A 16,615-nucleotide genomic window follows, 5' to 3' on the forward strand; every position below is an offset into this window, starting at 1 on the left:
AACCTCATGGAGCCCCAGATTGTATGGAGGAATAATTGTGCAGTTAATCATTACACTTCATGGAGCCCCAGACTGTATGGAGAAATAATAGTGCAGTTGTTTATTACGCCTCATGGAGCCCCAGACTGCGTGGATGAATAATAGTGCAGTTGTTTATTACGCCTTATGGAGCCCCAGACTGCGTGGATGAATAATTGTGCAGTTGGTTATTGCACCTGACAATCTCTCATGGCGCCCCAGACTGCCGGAGTAACAGTCTTTACCATAATAAGATCCATATATATGCATCTGTCTGAAGTTACACATAAAGAGTTGAAAAATAAGATTGTTCTCTTCAGGATTTGCTCTCATGACTTTCAGGTTGGCGGAACACTACCTCATCTACACTAACCAATCACCTTTGCAGACACATTGCAGAATAATTGTGCAGTTAGTTATTGTCACGGTACTTGTGTTCATAACAACATTAAAATATTTTTTACCTATTTTTATCAAGAGTCTGTCAATGTTCATAACGGAAGAGATTGATTTGTTTGAACCCGTTGAGCACTTTCAAAGCATGCGCACCACATTGTGTATATATTTGAACGTTCTGCTATTTTATGAGCTATTAAGGATCTTTAGGAAAATTTTACCCTGATTATCATCAGGAGTTATGTGATATTTAGCTACCTAAATATTCAGAAACAACATGTCACTGTATTTTACATTCAGCACACTTTTACTCAGTAAACTAATAACTCTTGTTCTGAAGAAAAAGAGGAAACTAACTTTAAACACTACCGTTGTAGCATATTCAACTTTAACTAGCTACAACCAAGGCAGTCTAAGCTGATACATTGTTATGTTGAATGTGTAATACTTATGATGAACAAGGCAGCCAGCTGAGTAATAGTTGTACCGGTATAATTAGAACTGTACTGCGTAACTTAGTGAATCAGGAGAAAGTTTATTAAACTTGAAGTTGAAAATGTTTTATAAAAGTAGATACCAGATAACAAAATGCTCTCAGCTTTAATTAAACACTCAAACCAAATGCAATAATAAATTTTACAAAATACTAATTTCTTAAACTATACAAATTTACAAAGACATGGCTATTCAATATTTTATAAGAATGGCAACAAGAATAGTTAGTATCATGTCAGCACTAGAAATAGAATCGTTTTGATAAGATATATGGAGCAATAAATTACTAAGGTCAATGTTAGTGTGAGGACCTGGGAACACTACGTACTGGTGCAAGGAGACGAGGCGGCACTACCTACTGCGCTGCACATCGCAGTAGCAGAACTTCTTGAGGCTATGTAAAGATATACACCAAGAAGAGTCACCATATGTACTGCTGTTGCTGATGTCACCTGATAAATGGTAGCTATTAGAGGCAGCTTCATACCTCACTGTACCATGATAGACGGCACCACTTGGAGACACTTTTATAATGACATGGTAAATGATCACTCTTCCAAGGGCTTCATCTCCATAGTATACTTTCCGCCCTGTCAGAAAATAGTAAAATCTCAAATAAGCCAGCATTTCCTGTTCAGGCTCCACCTGTGCAAATGGTCCATTTTCTACAGTGTATCATACTTAGTTCATCATTGGCTAAAACTTACTTGCTATAAAAACTCTTGTCATTTCTGTTGGATGAGTTTTATTTAATGAGCTGATAAACAACTGAAGAACAAGACTAAGCTGACTCATCTATAATTGTTTAACAAGCTGACTCATCTATAATTGTTTAAAAAGTCAAAAGATTAAGCATCACCGAGTAATTCAGTATGTGTGTTTAGTAATGGCCTGCTTCTGTCATTTAGTGACAATGCTTGGTAGTGTTCTCATGTTCTAGTAGAGAAACACACCACTAAAACTAGTTTATTATAAGCTACCTTGAGTGGTTCTAACACTTATCAAGGGCTTCTTCTGGAACTGTTAGTTTAACCCGAAGAGATGCATTTTGCAACAAGTCCAGTCTGACAGAGCCAGGTAGTCATTTCACTTGCCCAATATGCGAATGACAGAGGTGGATCTTTAACGTGGTTATGTTGTCAGTGTGGTACATGGAGCCTCAAAGTTATGGTCTAGATCTGAAAAACCCAGCAATTTAGGGGAAAGCTTGCTGAGAGCTTTTTGTCAGATCGGTATTAAGCAGGGCTCGAACCACCAACCCCATGGTTGATAGTCAAAGAGTCTACCACTAGGCCACCATGACACCCTAGACCACACTGCCCTAGGCCACCTGTATGTATGTTTAGTGATGATTTAAGTACAAAGTTTGGATATAAAAAATGAGTCATAACTATCTTGACCAGAGACAAATTGGACCAAAAAGATAATAGCCCAACCCTACCATATAGTAAATGAAATCAACTCATTTGATAAAGATAATTCATGAAACTATCTAGGCATATTTGAAACAGACACCATCAGAGACAAATATTTAGGTATACTTGAAGTGGATACCATCAGAGACAAATATCTAGAAATACTTGAAGTGAGCATCGTCAGAGACAAAGAAATGAAGAGAGTAGTGAAACAACCTAGATGGAATAACAAGCTGATAATATTATAAACTTAAATATGAACACTCTAAAAAGACCAACTCAAGTTAACTCACCAATGACATCATTTACACTCATCTTAAAGGTGAGGAGTTTATCTTGAGGGGATGACTGTAGAGCCTCTGTTATTTTCTCTAACTTGAGCTCTACACACTTGTCTCTGTGCGCTCTAGTCATATTGTTTATACTGGTAATTATCAGTTCAGCTGCTTTCTTCACCTAAACATTGAGAAAGATGTTTTCCAGCCTCTTCAAGTTGGTCTCATAGGCCAGATATTCACAAAAAACACATGATACAAGTTAGACCAAATCGATCATCTTTGGAAAAAGAGAGAGAATGAAAATCATGATAAGCAAATTAGAACTACATGTACATGTGATTGGTCAAACGAATCATGGAATTTAACGATGTAGATTATTGAAGTCAATGGAAGGTTTTTAAATTATTATCCATTATTAAATCATAGAAGTCTCAATTGCTGCCTCATTTCAAATTAAACCATAACTGTCACGAACAACTTTTATTGTATATACTAGGTAAATCAGACACGCTGATTCCGTTTTTGTACTCAAAATAAAGATTAGTCCACTAACTTTCGGAGTAATGAAGGCTTTTTTACAGCGTTTAAATATCGGTCTCGAAAACAACACGATCGCCATAACAAGCTCCGCCCAGAAATACGTGACGTAACCTAGCTTTTTATGAACAGAAGGTACGTAGGGATGTTCATACCGATTTAGAATAATAGATATGGGTGTTTTAAAATCCATTAACATCTAAATTCAGCCTTAAAAATAATATCAGTCTTTTCTAAAAGGTAGATAAGCTATTTAGCATTGCATATTTAAAAAAGCGCGATAACAACGCTGGCTTGTGATAAAACCGCGCTTTTTGAGCTTATTTTTCTCGGCGTCCAGCCCATTTAAATGTCGTATAACAAGCTACGAGCAATTTTAAATAGTTTATATACCTTTCATAAAAAACTGAAATTATTTTACAGGCTGGATTTAGATAATAATGGGTTTTAAGACACCCATCTCTATTATTCTAAATCGGACTAAACATTCCTAACTTCCGTTCCTGAAAAAGCTAGGTTTCGTCATATATTTATGGGCGGAGCTTGTAATGCCGATGGTGTTGCTTTCAAAACGGTTATTGAAAAACTTTAAAAAAGCCTAAATGACTTTGAAGGTTAGTGGACTAATCTTTATTTTGAGTACAAAATCGGAATCAGCGTGTCTGATTTATCTAGTAAATACGATAAAAGTTGTTCGTGATAGTTATGGTTTAAGGTAGCTACTTGATCTGTTCAATACAAAATAAAACTTTGATTAGAATTCCAAACTAAAAACAAACTTTGAATTTTAATATAAAACAGATGATTGGTGAATGGTTTATAGGTGTGTTTAGAATGAAATGCAATTGCCTTCCCCTATCTATTTTAATTTAGTAAAGAAATAAAGCAGAGAAAAGTTATCGCTAAAGGTAATGGCAACTTGTTTACTAACAATGTCTAAGTAGTAAAGATGTAGGGTATTATACTACATTATTTCCAATGAAATATACTTGACAAAACTAAGCAACTAATAGTCAAGGTCTGATAAACCAGAATACTAATATTGCTGTAAGGAAAGGTGTTCATCGAGGCAGTTACCGAGACAAATCAAATTCCTGCTAGCAAACGAAAGCATTATCATATATAGCTTGAAGGTCATCAGCTGAAGGAGAAGATATACTTACAGGAGCGCTGTTGACTGACACCGACTTCTGCTCAAGACAAGTACACCAATGGTCATCAATGGTTGCTGTCTTGCAGCTTCTGTTCTCTGGTACCTGAATATAGCCTGAGGTTTTTAGTTATATTTATTACCATAGATAAATACAAAGATCAATACATTACTATCTACTCAAAGATTTGAAGCACAGTTCTTCAACTTTTCACTCCTGTGACTTTAAACTTGTTTGTATAACCAAATATTGTTAAATGTAAGTAACCATGAACATTCGTATGACAAAGTCAGACAAGTAGAGCTATATTGCTAGTACATGTAGTGGTTGTGTTGTCTCACAGGTGTACTGTTTCCTATAGACAGTTATGAAACTCCCAGGAGGAGCGCTGAAGATAATACGAGGCCATTAACTTACTCTATCAAACAGACTGTAGGCTCTAGACTCAGCTTTACTGTGGATTTTTGGCTGACCCTTGAACCTAAGGACGTCCCTCAGAAGCTCGTGGATATCAAATGGAGTTGTGAGCCGTCTTTGGTTAACCTGTAAATTCTGTGCTGTCTGTAAAGAATCACAAATATTGGTGACCATTGTCAAGATTTTTTAATTGAAAGCAAATATTTTAGTTTTATTTTCCTCATTTATGGAATCGCTGATGAAATTTAATATTTAGCAGCTCTCCCTTAAGAGAGTTGTCTCCCCTAAGGGAGCTGATTGAGGAAGATGGCTGCATTTGATTATGCAAACTTATAAATAGAAGGGAAAAAGTGTAGCTGTATATGTATGGTGTATGTATCAGCTAGGCATAGTACAAGTCATGTACATATGGTATAATCATTAGCTAGGTATAGTACAAGTTGTATATTTAGTATGTGCATTAGCTAGGCGTTGTACAAATGGTGTATATACGCTGTGTAAGAGATGCCTGCATACTGTATGTGTACAATAAACATGAACTCTATATGAACTGTATATGTGCTGCATACTTGCTATTAATGAGTTCAATATATTTTATTTATGTGATATGTATATGTTGTATTGGTGTTGTATGTATACTGTATATGCTGTATTTGTGTTGTATGCACACTGTATATGCCGTATTTGTGTTGTATGTACACTGTATATGTTGTATTTGTGTTGTATGTACACTGTATATGCTGTAGTTGCGTTGCATGTACACTGTGTATGATATGCTGTATTTGTGTTGTATGTACACTGTATGTGTTGTATGTACACTGTATTTGTGTTGTATGTACACTGTATATGATGTATTTGTGTTGTATGTACACTGTATATGCTGTAGTTGCATTGTATGCACACTGTATATGCCGTATTTGTGTTGTATGTACACTGTATATGTTGTATTTGTGTTGTATGTACACTGTATATGCTGTAGTTGCGTTGCATGTACACTGTGTATGATATGCTGTATTTGTGTTGTATGTACACTTTATATGTGTTGTATGTACACTGTATATGCTGTATTTGTGTTGTATTTGTGTTGTATGTACACTGTATATGCTGTAGTTGTGTTGTATGTACACTGTGTATGATATGCTGTATTTGCGTTGTATGTACACTGTATATGTTGTATTTGTGTTGTATGTACACTGTATATGCTGTAGTTGCGTTGTATGTACACTGTGTATGATATGCTGTATTTGTGTTGTATGTACACTGTATATGTGTTGTATGTACACTGTATATGCTGTATTTGTGTTGTATGTACACTGTATATGCTGTAGTTGTGTTGTATGTACACTGTATATGCTGTAGTTGTGTTGTATGTACACTGTGTATGATATGCTGTATTTGTGTTGTATGTACACTGTATATGCTGTAGTTGTTCATTGTATATATTCATTATGTATGAATGATAGAAGCACTGAATCAAGTGACTCTTTAATAACTTTCCAAATGTCTCTCTACAATGAAAGCTATGAGAGAGTAATGAAGGACTCCTATTGTGTAAACTCAGGTCATGCATTGCCAGCAGTTAAAAAACTACCCAAAAATAAGGAATTTTGTTAAGAGAAGTTAACTCCCAAATACCGAGGTGTTTTGTTGCGGCTAATGGCAACACAGTATCACTTTCGGGGGTGCTAATAAAAATTAATTATAAAAGTACGTTTCAGAAGTATTCAACTTCTACACATGACCAGAGCTAGCACAAATATGAACGGCTAATCACAGCCACGATCAGGTGAATAAAAAAGCAAAATGGGTGCATCCAAAGTAAAGACTATGAACTTAATTAACTATAAGTCATAATGTTAACCTCGCAGTGAGCCTGGCGATGCACGAGATTTCTCTCATTTACAAGTAGATAGCCTACAGATGGCCTTGAAGGTGGGTGTTTAAGAAGCTGCTTCTCAAGAACCATATGGAGCTTAAAAACCCAAAAGATTTTTAATTTGGCAGATGGGCATATGCTGGTGAAATTTTAACAAGCTCGGCCAAAATGTAAAAACGCACAGTGTTTATGCACGCACACAAACACACAGGCACACACATGCATGCGCACACACGTGTTCACACACATGTGTGCACAGACATCATATCACATGCAAAAACACACGCGTACACACACATGTACACACACGCATACACATACGCATACACATGCATGCCCATGTGCACACACATCACAGACACTACCATGTACTCAAGAGGGATTTATCAATAAAGATTATATTTAAGGTGCAGTGACAATTGTGTTGTAAGTAGCTACAACAAACTTCATGTAGTGCAGATGGCTGTGCTGTATGTTTGATTCAATGATGATATTGGTACTATTGCGTGATTTGAGTAGTTAAATGTTATTTGGCTCGCGTGATATTAAGTTTTATGTGCGTTTAAGTTAACCATTTAGTTTGATAAATTTATTTGTAGAGTATGAAGGTGGCTCTTAAGTGAGTATATATACAGCTGGCTAAAAATCAATGGTCCGCAACATAGCTGTGCGCACGCCGACAAACTTTTATTTCTGCACACGCGTTGTTGTGAGCGTTTGCTTTTGAGAATGTTTGCGCAAGAATGTACATTTATGTTTGTACACATAGACTTTTATCTGTGTGGATATGCTTTTATTCGCGTGCCTTCGCTCCTTATATGCACATGTATTTGGGTATTTATATGTAAGAATGTACTTGTGCTTTGTATGTTTGTGAACATGCCCTTGTGCTGTATGAACATGCCTTTGTGCTGTATGAACATGCCCTTGTGTTGTATGAACATGACCTTGTGATGTATGAACATGCCTTTATGCTGTATGAACATGCCCTTGTGCTGTATGAACATGCCCTTGCTCTGTATGAACATGCCCTTGTGATGTATAAACGTGCCCTTGTGCTGTATGAACATGTCCTTGCTCTTCTTAGCTAAAAAGGAAGCTTTGAAGCTATAGTATCAGCCATATTTGCAGGCATCACCTGAGGATATTTTCGAATGAACCAAGATGGTAGAGAAATAAACATTGCTGGGAGTCGTTCCTCTAGCTTTCCGATGTACGTCGATAAAATATCACTGTGCCTTGCACCGTGGTCACTAAAGTAGATAACCATTGTGTTTTCTAGCAATCCATCTGTAATGGAATATTATGGTCCATTGACTTACATGTGGCCCAGGTTGTAAAATCATTGCCTAAGTTCAACTATCTTCAACAACATAAAAAATACTGCAGAAAAATTATACTAACACATATCGCGTTTGTTTAAAATTGTTGTTATGCCAACTTACGGTCGATGAGAGAGTTTAGGAAAGCTGAATGTGACGCGTCTGTATTTTGGTTGAGATTCTCATATGTGGGACGTGTAAGAAAGGTGAACGCAAAGTAAGGAGCATTCTGTCTGGTCTCAATAAACCTAACAATAAACAGGATAGACACTACGGCTAACATGTATCAGAGTAGTTGGACATGAATGTGCACAGCCAGCATTCATTCAAAAAGCCTTTTTTGTCCAATTCTGCAATTTCGTACATATCATAACACTGTAACATATCATAAATAGATATACAATTGTTAACAAAATATTCAAATTCTTATAAGCATTTGCGTGTTGTGATAAACTCAATTTACGATGAGAAAGGTCATAGGTCATGTCCATCAGAACCTCTGGAGAGGAACTCCGGGGCATTACTAAGAATGACTAGCACGTTTGACGTAGTGTATGAGTCACTCCGAACGAAAAGTATTTTAGGGTGAAATCATTAACCATACAGTATGTTATGTTAGTAATATAAGTACTAAGTATATAAGTACTAAGTATATAAGTGCTAAGTATAAAGTTTTGCTTATTTTTATAGTCATACGCCACAAGAATATTTCCAGAGTATAAATGTCAAGAATTTTATCAGTGTACTTCAAATGGGAATTTTTGTTGCGGTTGCTAAGGACTATGGCGACCTTCTCAGTTTAAAATAACTGGTCTTTTTAGCAAAAGAAGTCATCATAATATTCAATTTAAAGGCTAAATATCTAATTCTTTGCTGCTACTAATAGCTGCTACCGATGTTTATACATATATTTAGTAATATTTTAATCCATATAATGCGGACTCTAGTATAAACCTGTTATTGCTGACTTTCTGTTATTCACATAGCATAGTGACTTAGTGTGGCAAACTGCTACCAGTGAGTTCACCTTACATGTTTTCCAAGTTTTTTTAAATAGGCCTTTTTATTTTTAGTGTCAATAAAGATGACAGAACAGGTTATAATCCAGATGTTGGCGTGTATGATACAAATCACATACAGACTCGTAGTGAACCATATTTTCGTTACAAAAAAATTTCAAAATCAATTGTTACTGCAGACTTCTTTTAGAGTAATGTTGTGATAATTTTGAACCACAAAAATTACATCTTTATGAATCCCAAAGCAACTGTATTTCATGGTAGCGTAGTTCTAAAACAACCAAATTTACTCTCAGTTATATATCTCTTTGGTACATACACTTATGAATCCTAAAGAAATTGCATCTCATGGTAGTATAACTCTAAAACAGAGAAATTTGTTCTCAGGTATATATCTCATTGATGTTACGTGTATGAAATAGCTTTTAAAAGCCTAACAGTTGATTACATGGTTGGTTAAAAAAAATTTGTGCTGTTCTTTTCAATGATAGTCGAGCCAGCTATAATTACCTAACCAAATATTTGTTACAAGATTTTAGCCACGGTAAAGACCAAGAACCTTCATGAAGGATCGTTAGCCACATCTTCAACTCTTTGGATAAGAGAATAGCAATATAACATATTATATTGCAGCCAATCAGTGTGTCTATAACTAGCTCCTCTATACAAACTTTACATTATGGTAATATTGATTTATAAACACCTGAACCTTGTTCTACCTAGCTTATCCCTGCTCATCCCTGCTTATCTCAGCGCATCTCTGCTCGTAAACCAATAAATGTGAATACTGTTTCAAAAGCTACTAAGAACGATTGTCCCTGAGAGTCTCTAAATGTAAATTTTCTTTATTTGCAAATTGCTTGTGCTGATTATAACTCTACAATTCTGTTCAGAACATCTTCCATAGAATAATGAAGGAAATTGTAGATAATTAAAGTTTGCCGACCAGATTAGGACTCAACAACTTGCAATATTATGTCAGTACAAAAAACCATACCTTTTCTCTATAAGGTCAAATTACCAAAACCCATTAGCTCAAGGAATCAAAAGATTTAGCGGTTGTATATTGACTACCTGCTACAATATGTGGTTCCAGGCTATGTGAATTTTCTTAAGTGTTGTTTTATCAATCAATTAGACGTTTTAAGATACAGAATTCGAATAGCTCTGCTTCAGAGAGTACTGGCTAGTTTTTACTGTTTGATCTATTTGATTTAATTTTAACCACATGTATTTTTAAAAACTGCTGCTGTGTAAAAAACCATTATTAAAAAAACAAATAAAAGAATACTAGTAACATGGAAATTAAATAGTATTTAAAAAATAAATTTTTAAAAAATAAGGATGTTCTAAATATACTTAGGATGGACAAGATGTTTATGTCTAGTGTGCTCTATGTCTAGTGTGCTCTATGTCTAGTGTGCTCTATGTCTAGTGTGCTCAGTGATTTTGGTTTGTGAGATGTAGCTATGTGGTGGGTGGTTGAATATCATGGATAATCTGTAAGCGTAGTTAACATATTATCTCCCTTTCTCTTCAGACTGCCAATGGCATGTTAGTCATGCATCTTTACAACTATGAATCCAAGCTTCAATTTAATCGACTCTCATGAAAAACTACTTCAAAATCTGAAAAGATGCCAAAGAAATAGAACTCACTTGCTGACATAATCGAGGGTGATGTCAGTCTCAAGCCTGTCCCCAAAGCAGTGGAAGTCATTGTGCCACATCTTCTTTGTGGCAGCCATAGCTAGAGAGAATGGCCGCAGGTAGTAATCTGCAGGAGGCTGAGAGAAGCCTGTAAGATGAGTAAACAATTATACTGTTTACAATTCAACCAAACTAACAAATTTTTTTAAATTATTCATTGCTATGGTTATTATAAATTTTATTGCAACACTTTCACACAAAGATGAATTATTGCTAGTAGTAAAGAACCCCTTACAGGCCCACTGATTAATTTTTGCCAGTAGAAAAGAACCCAGAAACACACAAATAAACAAAATATTCACTCGTAACAAGTGAATATTCTTAGTATGTCTTTGCTGTCATTCGCTCCATCATTTTCTATAAAATCTGCTACTATTTGTGTGTAATGTCCTATTGATTGCATTTTTCTACTTTTACTGAGATTAAGACATACTGCACAAAAGGCTATGTCAAATTACATTACCTCTTGGTCATCAGGCTATTTGGTGTGAGCTATGAGTTAAAAGGTTGAGCTGGCAACAAATTGAGTGCATACCTTTCTTCTCATAGTTCCATATGGCAATTTTAGGAGCATCTTCTGCGAAGAGGGTGTGGTAGCCTGCCTTCCCATAAGTTTTCCATGCGTATTCATGCTTGTCAAAGCCAGTGTTACTCGTTTCATTCCAGTCAGTCTCTTCCACGTATTTACCTATTTAGTACATAGACAGCAGTATATTATATTCTGATATATTTTGATATACTATGTTGCAGTAATTTATAGTATATTATATGTTAATAGTAATTTATTAATAGTAATTAGTTAATTTATTTATAATAATTAATAAATAATTAATACTAGACTTTAATAATATAATAATATACATGTATAGTTAATTTATCCAAAGTAGTTTATAGTATACTATATTAAATATTGTTCTGTCACATTTTAATGCTTTATAATATACTAAAATATAATTTCGCATAATAGTATATATAGTCATAGTATATAGTAATATAGTATATAACATATGATAATATATAATTTATATATCACATATAGTATAATATATAGTCATAGTAATATAGTATATAGCAATATATATATATATCACATATAGTATAATATAAAAGAATGTAGTAGATCAGATGTTAATTCATAGTAATATAGCATGTAATATTATATTGGATGGTATAGCATTATATTTCAAAGTATCACATTGAATAGCTCTACATTAGGTTATAACGCATTGTATTAAAATACATTACATTGTGCTACATTGCATCGTATTCTATTCTATTGCTGTGTATTATGCTGTGTATTATGCTATGTAGCATCGTGTAGCATTACTTTGTGCTATGTCGCCGATGGTTACTTTGTGTTGGGTTATATTGCACCCCATTACAGTATATTATTTAAGGTTATATAATATCATATTATGGACTAGTTGTGCTACTCGGCGTTGCCCGGATATTAAAAATTAGCTTATAAACAATGAGAAGTAATGAGAGTTGCCTGCCACTTGCTATTAGTCGGGCACATTACCCATGGATAGTTTGAGTAAGCTTGCTAATAAGAGCTATGTTAAGTCATCACTTTGCAGTCATGTTCGAAAGCTGTAGAGTATTTGCTCCCATATAGTGACATATATCGCCTAGCAAATCTATTGAGCTCGTGTGGCTGAATTGGTAAGGCCTCAGTCAGACTGGCAAATGGGAAGGTCCAAGATTAAATCTTCTGCTTTGCGGATTCAGTAATCCAAGATTTTAATAGCTATAGCTGGACATGGACAACGACAACAAACTTTGAAAAATATATATAGATATATTTTCTAGCTTAATACAGGCCAGATGAAGCTGAAAGCTTCTTGCTTCTCCATAAGCCTTCGGGTCTATAGTCCCAAAACCTTCTTAAAGATGTGGTTGTGTCAAAAAAATTCGATTTAATGAAATTAAGACCCACAAAAGGCTAAAACATCAGCTACAATCTGATGCCATTTTTGTCTTTGTAGACCAACCCTGTCCAGAGATATATGCGTTTGAATGAGGCCCTCTTTTAAAAAGCTCACGTTCCAGCGGGTGCTTCTTTCGTGACATCACAAGCAATACATCTGAAAAGAAAGTACGAGCGATAAATATGAGGTCGCTTCCTTAGCCAATCATCAGCGCGAAATTCTTATATAGGCCGTAATAAATGTTATCACTTGTAAAACGCGTTGTCTGTGATCTCAAATTTAGGGATTTTACTCTATTATTAAATCGCATGGACATCGGATATTTACTAAATTAATTAACATCGTTACTTTAATGAATGACTCGATCGACACGCTATATTGGCGAACAACATAATTTTAAAAATTGCTGTAAAGTTACTGCGAAGGTGACTCCGAGTTTTCTTGGCATCAGGTAGTTAAAGTTCTACGGAGGAAGATCGGAGAATGGAGGTAAATTTATCTTTTACTTTGAGTCTCCTATAGAGTTTCCTGTTGAGTTTACATTCAGATTATATTTCTCTGTTTGGGGCTAAAATGTAATTTCCTGCGCGTGCGAGATACGTATGTACAGTGAGTTCTTGACGGCTTCCTTTTAATCTTTAGCATCTAACTATACAATGGCTTAGATTGATGAATATACTAAAGGTGATAATTTAGTACTCATTAATACATGTACTAATTAATAAAGTTATAAATTTTTGCTATCACTAATCATCGTTTTATATTTTTTTATCGGTTCACCTAGCTACATTTGCTTCAAATTTTCTGGGCAGTTTTATCTAGTAAATTAGATTTATGATTTAATATTAGATGTTCACTTTTCACTTGTAGAAAGTGAAGAAAATCGATTGATCAATGCAAATCTTTAACTTCCAGAACCAAAGCTTTGAATCGTTGGCTTGGCGTACTTCTGCCTTTGTTAAACATTTATTTGTTTTTAAAATTACACTCGCAATCTATCAAACTCCCAATTTGAAAGCTTTCAGTAGATACGCTTTAGAATGACATATCTATGAATGATATATATTTATTGCATTTGTTTTATTGATTACAGGATATTTATGTGGTCCCACCAGCCGAAGCAGCTTTGTCAGTGGGGAAACTGCCATAAAGGGAAAAGAGAGACTTGAATGTGTGCTGCATAAACCATGATGTTTTGTTTGAGTTTGTTGCAGTAGATGAATTTGTCTTATTGTATCAGCTAAAACTATGTGAGTGGCCACGACTTGATGAATATTTTTAATCAAAGCTTTATGCCGAGATGAAAATGTTTTTGCTTGTAAAAATTATATAATAAAATTATATTGTTGAAAATAATGCAAAACATGATTTGCAGAATATTGTAGTGAATTGGATACAGTATATGGATGTCCGCAGAACTGGAGAATGTGAGTTCAAATCCAGTTTGCAGCAGACTTCTCATCCTTAAAAGTCTATCCCTATGTATATTCTTTTCAAAGACGCAGATTGCTTATTTTACTTACGGTAGTAAGAAACTAGTTTTCGGTGTGGGCAATGATATACAGCCCGAAGGATAGGCGACGGACATAATGTGGGCGGGACTTTTGGGAGGCTGTATATCGTTAGTATGGGTAGCGACGGAACTGTGCTGATACAAAGAACTTATTCTACATAGTTTGCTTGACAGAATTACCATAGACCGTTAGAATTGGTAGTCGGTACTCAAATGATTTGAAGCATTTGGAGAAAGTGAGTAAGACAAATTTTCAATTTTGGTTATTTGAGGCCTTTGAAACATTCATAATAATGTATCTGTAGTGAGGTTTAAAATTTTATTCTAACCAACATGAGCAAATACAAAATAAAATATATGCCAATAGAGCCGCGTAGGATTAGACTTTTATCGCAAATACCCGATGTGAATACGAGATATATTGACAGATAAATCACGCGTGACATCATTTTCGGCAAGTCTGGGTATATTTTTTTGGCCTGAGTGTTTTTACGGCGATCAGATTTTTTCGATTTTAATCTTCAAATATCTTGGCAATGAGATCGCCTAACACAACAAACAACATATCAACTGATAGAGAAAAAAATGCTTTCTTTTAAAGTCAACTCAAATTTGACGCAACCACATCTTTAACCACAGCATAGTTTACCAAAAAGTTATATGCATTGGAATGAAGAAACCGTACTGATATTTTATGCAAAAGATTTGGCAAAGTCTACAGAGACTCTTATCAAACTTGGGTGAGCTATCGAAGAGTAGGATGTCTTACCGAGGAACATCGGCACAAGGTTGATAAACGTGTTATCTCTCACTTTATTATATCCGTACAGCTCATACGCGCTCAGCCTTTCTTTCAGCACTGAGAGGGTCTTTGGAAACTGTCTGTAGAAGTTTAGACGAGAGACTGAATCAAGCCCCACCATCAGCACATTCAACTGCAACAAGTTATTTCAGCAGGTGGAGATAACCGAATTACAGATGAAGCTTTAGTTCAGTGGTTCCAAACTGGTGGTCCATGGACCCCTAGGGGTCCACAGGAGGTTTTGAAGGGGTCCGCAGGCTGGTGCCAGTATTGGTTTTTCTAGCTAGTTATTTACAGCTATTTCTGTCTTATAGTGGTTGGATCAATGATATAAACCCTAAAAGGATAGGCGATGACTATCATATGGGCGGTGTTTAATGGTCGAGCTCTGTTGGGATTGTGCTAGCCTGGGTTTTGGGGCTAATGCAATTTCGGCGGGCTGGTCGCATTGTCTTGTTAGGTTTTTGGGTCCAGACTTTTATCACCTATGTGCATCAATCGCTGGATATTACCTGATTTTCGGTTAGTAGTACAAAACAACAAAACCTGTAACCAGCAAACACGTAATTCTCTCTCTCCCTCTTCAATTTCGGCGATATACTAAGATCCATGAAAAATAAAACATTTCAATTTACATGTACAATACATTGTTATAAACACCATATATTATGATGTTTATAAAGGGGTCCGCGACTTTTAGATAAGGAGCTTAAGGGGTCCATGGCTGCAAGGTAGTTGGGAGCCAATGCTTTAGTTGATACACTTACTACAGCAACAGCTCTGCTACCTGGCGTAAAACAAATTACAAAAACTATTTTGTTTCAGATTTTTTACTCTGATTCACAACCTCTGAAAAATTTCAATTTTTACTAGTTTTCAAAAAGGAATCTTTTTAAATATTTTGTACGATTCTCAATAACAAGCACTCTTAGTTCTTGTTGTTCTTTTTTAACCCCATAAATGTTACAGCCTAATATACAATTCTAAATGCCTACATTTAAACAAAAACTACATGTAAAATGTTAGAATGAAGCTTGATAAAAAAGGAAAAGATAATTTCGATAAATGGTCTGGTCAACAACACTGACTCTATTAATCAGCGAGGTGGCCTGATTTATCAGTCGAGGAATTCAACTAATGTGATTGTGTTCCAGATCTTTCTACTCAATATGCCAGCAGGCGTGCCTCATTTAGCTTGATGCTTCTCTTTTGTCTTTAGATGTACTGTATGTGTTTGATCAACTCTTTACTGCACATCATTTATGTATTACGAAACACCAGTACACCAGTACATGGAGCCCGCTTGTATGTTACTAGCCTGTCTTGACAAACTGTTGTTTTTGCGGAGTTGTCCCCCGGCAAGCGCGACGAGCAAAACAACAGCTTGTCACAAGACACACTGCACCTGATGCATCAGCTGCATTGAAAGGAAGTTGTTCTCTTCCGTCTATGCGGCTTGACTGCGATGTTATGTTGGTCGCTGTCAGTCGCAAAAATTTATGTAGAAAAAAAGAAGATTAAAACGTTTAACCAGCGACCAGTCTCTGCGGTAAACTTTAGTAGAACTTAAAAATAAAATAAATTAAAAATAAAATCAATAAGAACAAATAAAACTGACTGATACAAAAATACAAATAAAACTGACTGAGCGCACAAATAACGACGTGTTTAGTTGCTGTTGTTGCCTAAGTTCTTAAGCTCTACTAAAGATTACCGCAAAGACTGGTCTTTGGTTA

General features: G+C 35.4%; 1 protein-coding gene across 1 annotated transcript in view; it reads right to left on the minus strand.

The window, feature by feature from the left end:
- Positions 1 to 968: 968 nt before the first annotated feature.
- LOC137405918 (uncharacterized) overlaps positions 969 to 16,615 on the minus strand; it is a 30,225-nt gene continuing 14,578 nt past the window's right edge. Inside the window, exons 6-14 of the mRNA XM_068092384.1 lie at positions 14,847 to 15,012; positions 11,169 to 11,321; positions 10,583 to 10,721; positions 8,029 to 8,153; positions 7,722 to 7,873; positions 4,708 to 4,851; positions 4,303 to 4,395; positions 2,618 to 2,780; positions 969 to 1,499 (exon numbers count right to left, since the gene is read on the minus strand). Of these exons, the coding sequence (XP_067948485.1) occupies positions 1,261 to 1,499; positions 2,618 to 2,780; positions 4,303 to 4,395; positions 4,708 to 4,851; positions 7,722 to 7,873; positions 8,029 to 8,153; positions 10,583 to 10,721; positions 11,169 to 11,321; positions 14,847 to 15,012 (1,374 nt within the window). The 3' untranslated portion in view covers positions 969 to 1,260. The remainder of the gene's footprint in view (positions 1,500 to 2,617; positions 2,781 to 4,302; positions 4,396 to 4,707; positions 4,852 to 7,721; positions 7,874 to 8,028; positions 8,154 to 10,582; positions 10,722 to 11,168; positions 11,322 to 14,846; positions 15,013 to 16,615) is intronic.

The sequence above is a fragment of the Watersipora subatra genome, chromosome 10 (genome assembly GCF_963576615.1).
Source record: "Watersipora subatra chromosome 10, tzWatSuba1.1, whole genome shotgun sequence".
In the NCBI taxonomy this organism is placed as follows: domain Eukaryota; kingdom Metazoa; phylum Bryozoa; class Gymnolaemata; order Cheilostomatida; family Watersiporidae; genus Watersipora; species Watersipora subatra.